This window comes from Amaranthus tricolor, chromosome 2 (assembly GCF_026212465.1).
Source record: "Amaranthus tricolor cultivar Red isolate AtriRed21 chromosome 2, ASM2621246v1, whole genome shotgun sequence".
NCBI classification, from domain to species: domain Eukaryota; kingdom Viridiplantae; phylum Streptophyta; class Magnoliopsida; order Caryophyllales; family Amaranthaceae; genus Amaranthus; species Amaranthus tricolor.
In genome coordinates, this window is record NC_080048.1 from 41031243 (window position 1) to 41046129 (window position 14887).

The 14887-nt window shown below is 32.3% G+C and overlaps 2 protein-coding genes across 2 annotated transcripts; both read left to right on the forward strand.

Moving 5' to 3' along the window:
* Positions 1–2216: 2216 nt before the first annotated feature.
* Positions 2217–7108, forward strand: LOC130806701 (ATP-dependent Clp protease proteolytic subunit 2, mitochondrial). The gene is made up of 3 exons (XM_057671878.1): positions 2217–2628; positions 3681–4125; positions 6771–7108. Exons 1-2 carry the CDS (start codon positions 2322–2324, stop codon positions 4109–4111), a joined length of 738 nt encoding a protein of 245 aa, XP_057527861.1. The 5' UTR covers positions 2217–2321; the 3' UTR covers positions 4112–4125; positions 6771–7108.
* Positions 7109–8157: 1049 nt separating this feature from the next.
* LOC130806308 (uncharacterized) lies at positions 8158–13968 on the forward strand. Its single transcript, XM_057671327.1, has 7 exons — positions 8158–8470; positions 9359–9389; positions 9609–9627; positions 10713–10810; positions 12806–12904; positions 13181–13353; positions 13624–13968. Exons 1-7 carry the CDS (start codon positions 8303–8305, stop codon positions 13708–13710), a joined length of 675 nt encoding a protein of 224 aa, XP_057527310.1. The 5' UTR covers positions 8158–8302; the 3' UTR covers positions 13711–13968.
* Positions 13969–14887: the final 919 nt, after the last annotated feature.

Sequence of the window (14887 nt, forward strand, 5' to 3'; positions counted from 1 at the left end):
ACTTTAGGTAAAAAAGTGTTACTTTTCTTTTGAAAAAAAAAATGATACTTTTAAGCAAAAAAATATTACTTTAAGAAAAAATTCTGAAAAAAAAACTCACAATAAAGTATTACTTTTAATATAAAAAGTTGTTACTTTTCGAAAAAACTTGTTACTTTGTATTTATAATTATATTTTTTTAAAGTAACATCACAAGTACCAGATTTTTTTAAAAATATAAGTAACATTTTTTTGTCATAAAATAACACCTTTCGGAGAGATTGGTTCTGACGGTTCTCATATAAATTTGGTTCTCACTTGAACTTGACCACCCCCCACACACACAATATATATATATATATATATATATATATATATATATATATATATATATATATATATATATATATATATTATATATATATATATATATATATATATATATATATATATATATATATATATATATATATATATATATATCATACAATATTACAATTACAATTACAATTACAATATATAATAAAAAGACTGAACATGTGTTATCTTTAAAGAGCCTCATTAGATAGATGGATTTTATTGGGTAATATTAACTTACAGCGTAAAAAAATTTAATCAAAATATCATTTTTAGCCATCCAAAAATTAATTAAATCAAGTAATTGAGTATTATTTTCAAAACAAAATAAGCTAAATGGTTATGGATTAGATTTAGCTATAGTAACTAAGTTATTAATATAAATTTATTACATATCGTGAATTTACCATTTTTAAAGTAAATTATTTGAATATTTTTATAAAACTAACCATCTATAATTTTTGTTGCAATGCAAGAATGACATAATCATATAAATAAGGTTAAAAATTAACATGAGTCATGCATTTGTTAATATTTACTTAACATAAGTAATAGGTGAGATTTATGGAGAATTCAATCATAGCTACAGCGTAAAGTTAGGAAAGGACGAAATCAACAAGTTCTATTCAAAATAAATTTATACGTATTGGACGAAACAATAAATTGACTATATTTAACTTATAAGACAATTTTATTCATCATGTTTAAGGTCATCTACAAACAATTTAAGTTTATTATAGAAATAAAAAATTTCGTATCACTATATCTTAACATTATTACTTCATCTTTAGTATATATTATGTTTATTTTTTATATACTTGAAAATTATATTTTTATATATCTTTATACTAAAAATTTCACGCATTTTATAATAACTAAATATATTGAGTAACCCAAGTTTGGATAAAATCGGTATTGTTATTAGTGATTTTAATCTCGTAGTTTAGATGAAATTGATACTTAATTGACTTTTTGTTTGCTAGTATCTAGTACTATGAATAGTAATGTGATTTTAAAACTTTGATTTGCTAATAATGTTTGCAATTTAAATTTTATTTTTCCTTAAATTTAGTTTCAGTTTGATTTAGATATTGATTTTATGTGGGTTGGACTTAAGTTTTGAAAAATAATAATCGTTATTCTTGTTTTAAAAAAGATCAAACCATAACCAAACTTTTACTCATATTTTCAATAATTGTTTCTTTGGAGGAGGGTAACGTTCTAGTTGTTGATGTGTGTTTGGGCTAAAATCATTTATTATATATCTTCATTCCTATAGTTTATTTGTCATTCATTAAGTTTAAATTTACATTTAAAGAAAACAATGCTAAAAGAAAGTGATAATAAGTTACTTAGCGTGATCATAAAGATATAACAAATATTGACATAGTTTAACATAACTACAATTTGGCAGCTACTATTAAATCTCAATAACGGCACATAACAATACTTCATTTAGCTATATATATAACCTTACAAAAAAGATATAATAAAAATATATTAAATTACAACGTAAAAAAAAAGCCATATACAACAACACAACATAAATTCAACAGAACTCACATTCATAATTGATTCCTCTATGGAACGGATGCCTTATTGCCTTCGTGGCCCTATCATATGAAGTACTACTTTATTATTTTATGTGGAGTTAGTCAACTTCAAATTTCTATTAACTATATAATACTGTCTTTGTACCTTTTATTTTTCGACAGTGATTTTTACTAAATTGTTATTGGCTGATCAATTCACCTAAAATACGAACATGCTTGGCTAAAACTAATCCATATTAGTATATCATGATCTATTAGAGATAAAATAATTTTTTAATGGAACAAAAATTATTTTTGTGTTTTTATAATTTAAAAACACCACTCTATTTTCCTATTTACACATCTAAACTAAAGCCCTACCCTTACCATTCTTCCCCAATCCCCATTCAAGATTTCTCCAACTTCAACAACCGATTCAATTCACATCCAAACATGTTAAGAACCGCCATTAACAAAGCCAAATTTTTGTATTCACCTTCAACCTCAAATGGGTTGTTTACCTCTCAAATTAATCGTTCATACAGCTTAATTCCCATGGTAATTGAGCACTCATCTCGAGGAGAAAGAGCTTATGACATCTTCTCTCGTCTTCTTAAGGAACGTATCATCTGTATCAATGGCCCAATTGCTGATGATACTGCCCATGTTGTGGTTGCTCAGCTTCTTTTTCTTGAATCTGAAAACCCTTCCAAGCCTATTCATATGTACCTTAATTCCCCCGGTGGCGCTGTTACTGCTGGTTAGTTTTTTTTTTTTTTTTTTTTTTTTTTTTTTTTTTTTCATCCTGATTCTTATTTTCATTCATTTTAGTTATTGTTTTTGGTGGTATTCGTTTTTTTATGAGGTGGGTATTTGTTAGTTTCGACATATAATATGAAATTTAGTGTATTTTAGTATGTTTAGCAAATTTTATGTGAAGTTCTTGCGTAAATATGCTTCATTTAGATTTAATTTCGGTCTTAGTTATGGAGAAATTTGTTATTTTGAGGTGGGTATTTGTTATTTCTGAAATATAATATGAAAATTCAGTGTATTTTGGTCTATTTTGCTAATTTCTGTGTGTAGTTCTTTACAGTATGTTTGCTTTTCATGAGTTGGGTCTATGTTAATTAATTATTTTTTAGTACTCATTGTTCGTCTGGTCTATATTTAGTAGAACTGCTTACTTTTTTTGGGGGATTATCTTTTCTGTATATGTAATTTGCGTCTTCTTTTTAGTCTGTGACATTTGATTCTATGTTAGTCATTTGTTTTACAAGAATGTATCAATGTTGTAAATTGTATTGTTATGGTTATAGTGAGGTTTGAGTTTGGTTGGGTCGATTCAATTTCTAGCATTGGGTTCAATTCTAATGCAAATATATGGGATTTCTATTTTCTATTTCCCCTTCTGTTACCAAAGGTTTCCTGTTTGAATTTTGTGGAATCAAGATATGTTATGCTGTTATTCACTGGAAAAATGTAGTGTAGAGTGGGATTCTGTTGGGTGTCTTGACTGTACTCTGTAGAGAGGGGACATGGATTTGAGGTAGGTTTATCGCATATTCTTGACCTTCTTGATAGAGTTGCCTAATATCTCCCTAGGGTCTAGATACTTGCTCTTCTAGAAATAGTGGTCATATGTTTTCATGTTTTTTTGACTGATGTGCTGATTGACGCTAATGGTGTGACATACGACACGACAATGTCTAAAAGTTAATCCCAAAACACTGGGTCGGCTACAAAACCCGTAGATTAGTTATTGTGGTCGTCCACATGTATTGGTGGTGTGACAAGATCTTATAAATACAGGTCTTGCAATTTATGATACAATGCAGTACATCCGCTCTCCAATCCACACAATATGTTTAGGACAAGCTGCATCAATGGCTTCACTCCTTTTGGCTGCTGGCGCCAAGGGTGAAAGGAAAGCCCTCCCAAATGCAACAGTTATGATTCATCAACCATCTGGTGGTTATAGCGGGCAAGCAAAGGATTTGACTATTCACACAAAACAGATTGTTCGCGTATGGGATTCACTGAATGCATTGTATTGTAAGCATACAGGGCAGCCTATTGATGTTATTCAGAAGAACATGGATAGAGATTACTTTATGACACCTGAAGAAGCAAAAGAGTTTGGGATTATTGATGAAGTCATTGATCAGAGGCCAATTGCTTTGGTTAGTGATGCTGTTGGGGTTCAAGACAAAGACAAAGACAAAGCCAAAGGTTCAAACTAGGATTCATAATTGAGGTGTGTGTCATACACAACTATTGGTGTTTATCAATGACTGTTTATTGATATTTTTTTGAAGTGGACTATATTTGGCCTCCTATCTTTTTGCTGCTGATTTATTTTTTTGTTTAATAATTTAAATAGCCGTGCATTATAATCAGGTTTATCGATAGTTCATGGTTTTTTCGATTTATTTGTGGTATCATTCTCTATGGAAGGACCAAAAATGCATGTGGAGTTGGTGCTCGTTTACCAGCTTATACATACCATGGTTTCCCTTGTTTTGCATCCCGACTATTATTTCAACTTGGTTTTCTTAATGATCTTTTTTTTGATTAAATATTGGCGGATTCTCACCGTTTTATCTAATTCAAACTAGTTAGAATCAATAAGATGAATATAACTATTGGTTCACTTCTCATATTAATCCCTACTCCAATTTAACATAATAACCTAACTAATATCTACTACTTTACGGTTACCCTCCTCGTAATAGTCTCATTTCATTAAAACTTATGTTTCCCCCATACCCGGTCTTTCCTCCTCATATCTTTAATAGTTTTTATAATATCATCTCAATCTCTCTCCACACTAACCGAACCAATACCCAATAAATTGGCTAGATGATTTGGCAATACGCAAATGAGTTGTTTCACTCGATTGGGTTGAATTTCATTACGTTTGATGTGACGTTGGAGAATTTTGACGATCCGATTTTGAAAGAGGCTAGGTACTAATTTAAAGTTCATCAAAGCAAAAGTTTTTGAAGAGAACCTTCTTTGTAGGATTTGTTGGGTTTGATTTAGGGTTGAAGTTATTTTCTCTAGTTGTAATGTTATGCAAACAATTTGGACTTTGGGAGTAACTGATGTAGCATTTCTCTATTGATTTAGCATTAGGGCTATAATATTGGTAACATGTTTTGTGAAGAGGAGAGAGAGGAAAGACATGGAAGATAAAGTTCGCCATTCTTAATGGTGGATGGTAGAATTAGCGATTTTCTTCTCTGGTAGTGGAATTGATAGGGTGAGGGTGACTCCGGAGGAGAGAAGAGATTCACTTTTTTTAAAAATATTGCTAATGAACCTAATGATAACGGGGTAAATCACTTTAGAGTGTAGAGTAATATGAGAAGGATCCCCATATAGTTTGGTTTAATCTAAGAAGAAGTTTGCATTAATATGAGAAGATGACCAATAGATGTGAACTTTCCCTTGTTATCTTTCTCAAAATATCTCAAATGTTCTTATCTGACTTATTTTTTTGATCCAATGATATTAGCACTCCTTGTGAGTGCATGGGCAGAGTAGATTCTCTGGTAGTTTCTGATGAGGGTTAATAGACTGGCATACTATTATGTACTCTACCTGACCAGACAGAGAGCGGTCACGTCTGGGAGTACGACTCATTGGCGCACAAATCCCTTGAACTCCATTCTACTTATTATTGTATACTCGTACTTATAATGAGATAGGTTGTTACACAGTGTGATTAACATTGCTAGTGTAGTGCTTGGAAATTGGTGGTCCTCTATGCTGCTTACTTGACCACTGATTAGACTTTTGCAATATACTTTTAAACTGCAAGTACATTTTACTTCTTGATAGCATTGGATCATATCCTTCTTGATCTGCTTACCTGTGATCCGTATTGATGAGGTGATGTTGTTGAAGTGGCTAAGCCTAAGACCAATAACTACAGAGGCGCAAAATTAATAACCTCTAAATTTTAACGTGCCTCTAGGCCCCCATATACTGTTATACTTGCTTGACGTGGTGTTTTTACATGCTTTTACCCTGTTAAGTTCAAATCTCAGATTTGAGAGCATTGGAGCCTTTTCCTTGTGTTTTAAAGGTATTTGGGGATGGGGACTTCTTAGAGTAGAGGAAGAGAATGATAGTCACTACAAGCTCCCTCATATTCCTCAATCGGCACAATTGTTTTACAACATTATAAATGAAGGTTCAATAACTAGGTCATAAACTGATGGGTGCCCCTGATTTTTATAATATTCAATAGAAAAAGATACTAAGATGGTCATATATATCCGGGTACAGTGTAGGGACTTGTTAATTAAAATATGGAAGTAGCTTTGTTCATTTTTTCCATTTTTATGTTTTTGTTTTTCTTAATCTTCTTCGAGCGTGTGAACTGTGGACGCAGTTATTCAGTGGTGCTATGAGTTTATAAGAATTGTACACATTCTGGCCAAAGATTTTATAAGAATTCTGTAAAGATTCCATGAAATAGTGTTGTTTAATGGTAGGGTTGAATGTCCACAACCTTACCAAGGAATTTCATAAGAACGGCAGCAACATAGTTCACCCACTCGGTTTTCACTGGTTGGAATTTTTTTTGAAGTGCCATCTTAGAAATGGAGTCTATGTTTTGACTTGTAGATAAGCTAGCCAAGAAAGATACGGTCGTTTCTTACTTTGAACGCTCTTTCCATTTAATTACATAACGTAATTCATGTGATTGTAGAACTTTCTATGAGATTGGCATATCTGTAACACCTAGATTTGGTATTTGGAATCATCAAAAATGAAATGTCCATAATATGCATTTTTCGATCAACCCTTTTGGTAAAGGATCATTCTTCATACTAGCCAAATTTTTTGAGCGCGTAACATGTTGTTTATGGTTTTTATTTCTCTTCGCAGACGGTCGATCCTGGAACAGGAGTTTCTTATAAGATAGTAGATCAATAATTGTCGAAAATTACTATGGATTTTGGAAGATGTATGTCGATGTTTGGAGACTAGAGAGAAGTTCCCGCTGATTTTTTGCTGATTTGAGACTTATGCAGCGTCCACAAAAAAGTTGGATTCGAGTGATCCTTGAAAAATGACAATAGATTTTTATTTCTCGATCGAACTGTTTCAGCTTTGTATGTTTAAATTTGGTCATTTGATGTTATGCTGCAATTGAAATATATTTTTCTTTGCGGTGATCTAACCGCCATTAGTGCCTTTATTTATGGAAGTTGAAATTAAAGGCACCTTTACTTCTTTAAACTCTTAGCCATGTGATTTCTAATATGTTTATCTATACGATATTTCATTATCAATATCAATAAATAGTGCTCAACTAGATATAGGTTAAGGTAATTCGTGATAATACAATTAGCATGATTAAATTGATATGTCTTAGTTCAAAAATGTTGACCCATATTTTAAAAATGATTGACTCAAAATACTTTGAAAATCAGGTTAAAGCGCATTGCTTTGACACATTTTGTTAGGTTTTTCAGTTTTTACATCATTATTTATTACATTTATAGTTAAATTTTGTATTTTGAGTTAATATCTTTAAAGCATGTGTTATATTGATAATTTTTATAAGATAACTTTTAAAATATATTTAACTCGTTAAGTGGTGGACCTAGTTAAGGTGATGAAGTTGCATATGCGACCCCGTAAAAAAAAATTCAAAAAAATAGTACTAAGACTTTGACCTCATAACCTATTGCCAAATATGAATAATTAATCTCACTTCCATACCACTATGCTACAGTAGCGAGTCACGATTTCTAACTTTAAAACAATTAATACTACTTTAAAAGACACAATTACAACTAATGACTAATAAATTAAGGAAATAAATGACTATTAGTTTCCTTAATTGTCCCATTTTGGACTCTTCTTCCTCCCGATCTCACTTAGTTTCCTTAATTCTCAACTACCATTGTGGCCGTCTTGTCGCTTGCCTGTGGCCTGCCCACCGCCACTACTGCCGACACTATCACTGCCACTGCATCATTGTTGCCGATAGTCCACAACCCTATAATCCAATTTCCCATACTTATATTTCGTAAAATATTGAAATTTGAGTGTAATTTTATTTGGGTTTAATTTTAATTTGCTTTAAATTATGATAAAATTAATTTTATTTAGGTATTGATTGTTTATAAATTAGAGTTTTAATTTGCTTTAAATTATGATAATTTTTAATTATATTTATTTTAATTTATGATAATTTTAATTTAGAATTAGAATTTTATTTGTATTTGTATTTGTATTTTTGTATGATTTCGTTGATTGGTATTGAGACGGTGTTAACAAAGAACGTGTGATTTAAGGAAGATTGGAATGAAACTGATCAACTCAAAACTCCACCTTTTGGACAAATGTGAATTATTAGCTTTTGGCTTTATTGACAGTACAGGGACTGAAAGCAGGGAAAAAAGGTGGCGATGGAGGGTAGGAGAGACGTAGTGAGAAGAGCAGAGAAGCTAGTTGAAGAATCCATGAAAGGCAACGATGCTTCTCATGATGCTGCTCATGTTTATCGTGTTCGTGATCTAGCTCTCTCTATTGCTGCTGAGGAAGGCCTCTCTTCTTCACCTGATTCCATGCTAATTGTAATAATCTTTCCGTTTTTTTCAATTCATTGTTTTTGTTTTCATCAAACAATTTGAGTTCATTCTTTATGCTCAAATTTAGCTATTCTTGTCCGTAATAATACAAAATTTGCTCAAAATTATTCAAGGGTTTGAAATTGTTGATTGTTTTTTACTATATTGTCTATATAAAAATGGTATATTGTTACTGATGAGTGATGTGTATTAGTACTACCATTTATCACATTGTGCGTATGTCGTGGATTGATTCTTGCCTTGTGTAGAGAGCCGGAGCTATTGGTGGACGAAGGGCGATCCGCTCTAAAAAATCAATAAAAATGTTGAACATATGGAGTATTTGGCTAATAAATTATTTGAACTCTATATCTAAGTACTGGTGTTGTTGCTAAAATGTCCTAAACTTATGGCAAAATTTGAACCATTCATGACTCACCTACGAAATTTTTTTTGTAATGTTGATATGGAAATATTTTCCCTACCCTCATCTAAAGTTTTGGTTTCGCCTGTAATGAATTGTGCACAAATTGTTTACTATTTGAAGTAAATTGCTTAGTTTACGTTTACATGAAAGTGACTTGATCAAAGATGTTGCGTTTGTTTCTTTTTTTAATATATAGTAATTTGTTTGTATTTTGTATCTAGTTTACAAATTAGAGATGAGTGGAAAAGGAAATTTATGTGGATGACCATTGAGATTGGTTGCTTCATATAGCCGACCCCCCAATGTTTTCTGGATTAAGGTTCTAGCTTTGTTTTCGTTGATGTATTCAGACCAGAGAGTGAGGACAGTGTGAAAACTTCAATGGTATAAGCACCAGTAGAGAGTATTGGTTTATCTGCAGCACTTTCGTCATGCTATTGACTTGTAAGTTACCTGTATCCTTGTAGGTGGAACTTGCTGCCCTTTTACATGATATAGGTAATGCTTCCATACATTAAATTTAACCCTTTCGTACTTGAAGTCTACTGTTTATTGTCAGAACGAGTATGATAGTTTTCAATATTTTAACAAACTAACTTACAAGTACACGGTCCCAATTGCAGATGTGAAAAAATGAAAAAAAATTTGCCAAAATATTTTTTTATGATTCCTTTTCTTTAACATTACTAATGAATTTCTTTGTATGATCCATTTCAGGAGACTACAAATATGCGAGGTCAGTTAATTGGTCTACATATCTTTTTTGTGAAAATTTTCTTTTTATCGATTCTAGTCACGAGTGATTAGCTCTTTTTTGCTTTATTTCATACTTTCCTGACATTGTTGCAACTTGTTAAAAGTTTCTCTTTATTGATATGATGTTAGCTTGGTTGTTGTGGAATTAGTACGTGGAAATTTTGCAAAATCGTTGGAATACTCAACTCAGCATCCCTGTTACTGTCCTCAAATTTTATATTCCCCCTATATAGAGTTTAATTTTAAGATAGTTGTTCATGGCTTTGTCATTAGAAAATCTCTTGTCGAGGTGAAAGGTGTTGTAACAAAATATGTATTTTACACTAAATTAATTGAGTAATACTCTTAACTCTCAATAATAATTTTTTTTGATGAAATTATTATTTTAAGGCTGTTGTTGGTCCAAAAATATGTATGTAACAATATTTTTAACTAAACAATACTCCCAGATATTGATAAAAAATTACTTAAATTGACTAAGACTTTATGTAGCACAGACAAGAAGGAGAGGGAATTTTTGGGCTTGCTAGCATTGTGGATAAGATGGAGTGAAATGGAATTTACTAGAGTGAAGGAAAAATGGAGAGCAAACTTTTGGGAAAACTATGCATCGGAGATGCTTTAAGCCAGCTCATACACGGTTTTGAATGATCACATCCCATGTTGCAGCTGCCCGTGCACTTAAAAAGGCCTGAGCATTTTCACTTTTCAGTGAGGGTCGCTTAAGCCTCTGATGCACAGATGGAACTTATAGCTGCTTAATTTTACAAATTTAAACCGTTTTACCGAGAAACCTACTTTCCAAAGGTTGTGCCTTACTTCAGCGAGGGGTGTGCCATCTATAATAATAGAGGTTTAGTAAAGGGACTTCAAGTAAATAAGGCCGACAAAGTAAATCCAATTGCGGACCTGAATATAACAAAACCTCCTGCTTCTACTAGCAGCAGTGTTTATCATTTATCTATCAGAAACCTTTAAAAATTGAAGGATAAGTTTGCCCATGCATTTTCTCTCTATGGTTATCATTATTTTTCCTGTAGTCATTTTTGAGCCTTATAAATGCAGAGATCCTGCGGAGGAAAAGGTAGCTGAACAGTTTCTTGAACAGGAAGGCATAGAGGAGACCAAAGCAATGAAGATATTGGATATCATAAAACAAATGGGTATGCTGATTTTCTGCTGTAACTTAGAATATAGATAGTTAGATTTAACACCAGTGTTTTACTCTAGGATGCAAATTAGTTGCTACTGTCCCCTTTAAAATTGCGAATCCCTTTTTAATTCTTTTTTAAAGTTTCAATAAATCTTGAAAAATTATCTAAATAAGAATTCTCAATGACCACTTTATGGCAGCTTACAACTAATTAACAGAGTAATATAATTATGTTCCCTCTTGATTGTTTCGTTTTTGGACTTAGTATTTCCCTCATGATAATTTCTTATTAGGACTTTATGCTAAGGCAGAGCTGCTTCTAGTAATTTTTATTCCCCAGAGTATTCTGTAGGGTTATACTCACACTTGTGTATACTACAATACTTCCTCCATTTAGTAAAGATCTTTACACTTTTAAACACTCATGAGCATGAAAACACAAATCAGTGCGAAAACACACACATATAGTAGTATTATGGTTGACCAAATCATGAGATTTTTTTTCTTGGTTTCTAAAGGAGATAAAGCTGTTAGTCCTGCAATTTAATGTTGTTAATTCTGAAATAATATATTTTTGTTCTTGTAGATTGAATGTTTTAATCACTCTTTATACTTTAGAGAAAGAGACCACAAAATATCTTTGCATTTACTTTGTGCTGACTATATGGTTCAACCTTGGGTCAAAGTAGCATCCTCCAATGTGAACTGCAGTTCCTTGGTCTGTTGTTTGGTTAAAAAAGATGCTGCTTATTGTTGAAGAGTGGCCTCTCCTCCCTTGGTGTGGCTATATGATTAAACCTTGGTTCATAGATTCATATTATAATTATTATTATTATTGTTATCCATCTGATATTAGTGGAGCCTCCTTTGTTGATTGTGTGGTCTTTGGTTCTTAAAGATACCTCTTCTGATTGGAGAGTGATCAGATATATAATATTTTGAAAAAAAAATGAGTTTCTTTTGTTGGATGAGTTCGTTAATATCTTATGCGAACAAGCCAAAACATTTTAATGGTGGTAGCACGATTTCTATGGATCCTCATCCTGATTCTTTATTTAATCATTAACAATTTTTACTGCTATCATCTTTTTACTGAAAGACTTTCCCTCAATAAATTAAAAGTTGGGGCTGCTGCGTTTCGAAGTTATAATTTAGATTCTATCAGGTGCAATGTTGGTTGTAGAATATGGAGATATGAGACCTAGCTTTGAGAAACCAGGGTATTAAAACAACCTTATTATGGTTGAGCCATTGAGATGACGCTCTCTGAGGTCAGCACACGGCCACACATTGATAGCTGTAGGGGCATGATGGGGAGGGAGTGGGAGGGTGGGAAAAACTCTATGCTTCACTTGTTCCACTATTTCATTTTGGACTAAAGAGTAACCTGACTTATCTGAGCGGCTGGTAGAATGGCTCTGAATGTTATGCTGTTTGCAGATGCCAGAAGTTCTTTCTAATGTTCATCACGGCCTTACCATCACCAATTACACATTGATGTAGTGTTTTTGTGCAACCCTAGAATTACATGCGGAAGTCCGGTCCTTGAGATAGTTGACTATCTTGACTGGTTGTAGACTTTAATGTGAAGTGATTCCTTGCATATAAATGTGCTCTTAGGATTTTGAGGATTGAGAGGTCGAATTCTTCTATTCCCTTTGAAATTAGTCTTTCTCATTGGTGACAGATGGTTGGTTGTTTCCCACCGATGTACGACATTGAGAGGTCATTCATGTAGATTTGGTTGGATGCTTTCTTGATTTTGTTACAATCATCTTCTGCAATGAAGTTTGGCTCCCTAATTTTTACCTGTTGACATCTGATCTCTGATTGATTTGTTTCATTCCATTACTTTTCTCCACCCCATCCCATGAACTTTCAAACCAAAGAATTTTTCCTTTTATGTATTTGTGTAAGATGCACAAGAAAGAGATTGGAGTATCTTTGAAACTGAGGCATCTAAACTCAAAAAGTACTGATTTTTTTTTCACGGAGATCTGTGCAGGATTCAAAGAGGAGCTTTCAGGAGTCAGAGATCAGGAATGCTCTCTGGAGTATGGGGTAGTGCAAGATGCGGATCGACTTGACGCTATTGGTGCCATTGGTATTTCCCTAAATTACACATTTTATAACATGACGAACTTATAGTTTCATGTAATGAACTGTTGTAATTCTTGCGTAGTGGACAGCTTGAAGCTCTTTAATTAATGAACTTTCATGATTATTGACTGGGACAATACACGATCAGACAATGATATGAGAGAACTTTTCATACAGCATCAATAGCTCAGTAGTTTCTACTACAGCTCAATGTGATGCAGTGCTTAGGTTTGGTCGAGTATATGTTGTAGTTAAGCTTTACTTATTTCTTTAATTTCAGGTGTTGCACGCTGCTTCACATTTGGGGGAAGTCGGAGCAGGGTTCTGCATGATCCTGCCATAAAGCCACGGTTTGCAATGTCAAAAGAAGAGTACATGAATAAAGATAAACAGACTACAATAAATCATTTCCATGAGAAGCTTTTGAAACTCAAGGATTTGATGAAAACACAGGTTAGAATGTGTGACTTATTAGTTGTGGCTTCAGAACTCTAGTCTAGATATTTTCCTACTATTAGTTCGGAGTCATTTTTGTGGTTCTTTCTGTGGTTATTCATTCATTTATTGCGTTTTTTTTTTTTTTTTTTGTGTCTGTCGTCTTGTGATTGAGTGGACAACGTTTGGTGTTATTTCCATTTAAACACGTTCAATTCCTCAAATGTCGTGCTTGCTTGTATTGCACTTTTTATGACATTCAAATAAGTCCTGTGTGTTTATGTTTAGGCTGGACGGAAGAGGGCAGAGAAAAGGCACAAGTTTATGGAAGAATTCTTGGAAGAATTCTACCTGGAGTGGAATGGAAGGGCTTGATAGACATGGTAACTGATACGGAGACTTGTGGCAGAAACTCACTTTGTATTTATTATTTGTGTTCATCTACATTATTCTTGGAATAAGCATGAGGTTATTATTAAGTGGATCGATTTCTATTATTAACCTGACTAAAGAACCGAACCATAAAGTACTTACATAGTAGGGGTGCCATGAAAAGATATGGTTTGAAATCGCATATCAAATTTCCTCCGTTTGTGTCGAAATACATTCAAAAGTCTCATTCTTCTAGTGTTTTATGTTTCTATATTTTTATGGCAGTGGGGACATTTAATAAAATATGACTCATAAAATTAACGGTAAGTAGTAAAAATAAAAATTCATTATTGAGATATTATATGATCTATATATGCCCTTATATTTAAAAGACAAATTTTATTAAATAATTATTAGATCAATGCTCTTATATGGATAAAAATATTATACTTTAAAAAAAGATCATAATAAGAAGACGAGAGCAGTTGAAATACGAACGATTGATCGGATAAGTGAGCATTCTTGCTGTTATAATATATGACGTAGTAATAAATTCAAAAGTCGATAATGAAGATTAGGTGAGGTTGTGTTTTTCTGTCAAGGTATTTGACTATACAAGATGCTTGCATCCATGAAATTAAGTGAAACATGGTTGACAATTGAGTGGACTAGTTGATTAGACTTAATTTAAGTCTATTTTTCAAATATGCTTTTATTTATGTCGGTGTAAACCTAGGTTGCACTAAAACGGACACGACACGGGTACGGGAAAACGCCAACTTAAAAATGGCGGACACGGGGACACGAAAATGGTAATATAATAAATATATCAAATTAAAGATAATTTTACAATCTTTCATTTGATATTTGTAAATAAACACTTTAAAAACATAAAACTCATATAAAATGCAAATAAGTACCAAATAAACAACATGAGTATTTAAAAATAGTCATACAAAATAGTCAACGGATCAAAAAAAATTAGTTTATTATTGACAATTTGTTATTATTATTCCATATTTTCTACAAAAATTCCAAATGGAAAAATAAAAGATATTTAGATGTCATCTTTTGAACTCTCTATTCTCTTCCTCAAATTAAAACTTGCTTTAAAGTCCAACCACTATTTGTATTCAATACCCTCATTTATTAGTCTACCACAAACAAAGCCTCTTACAAT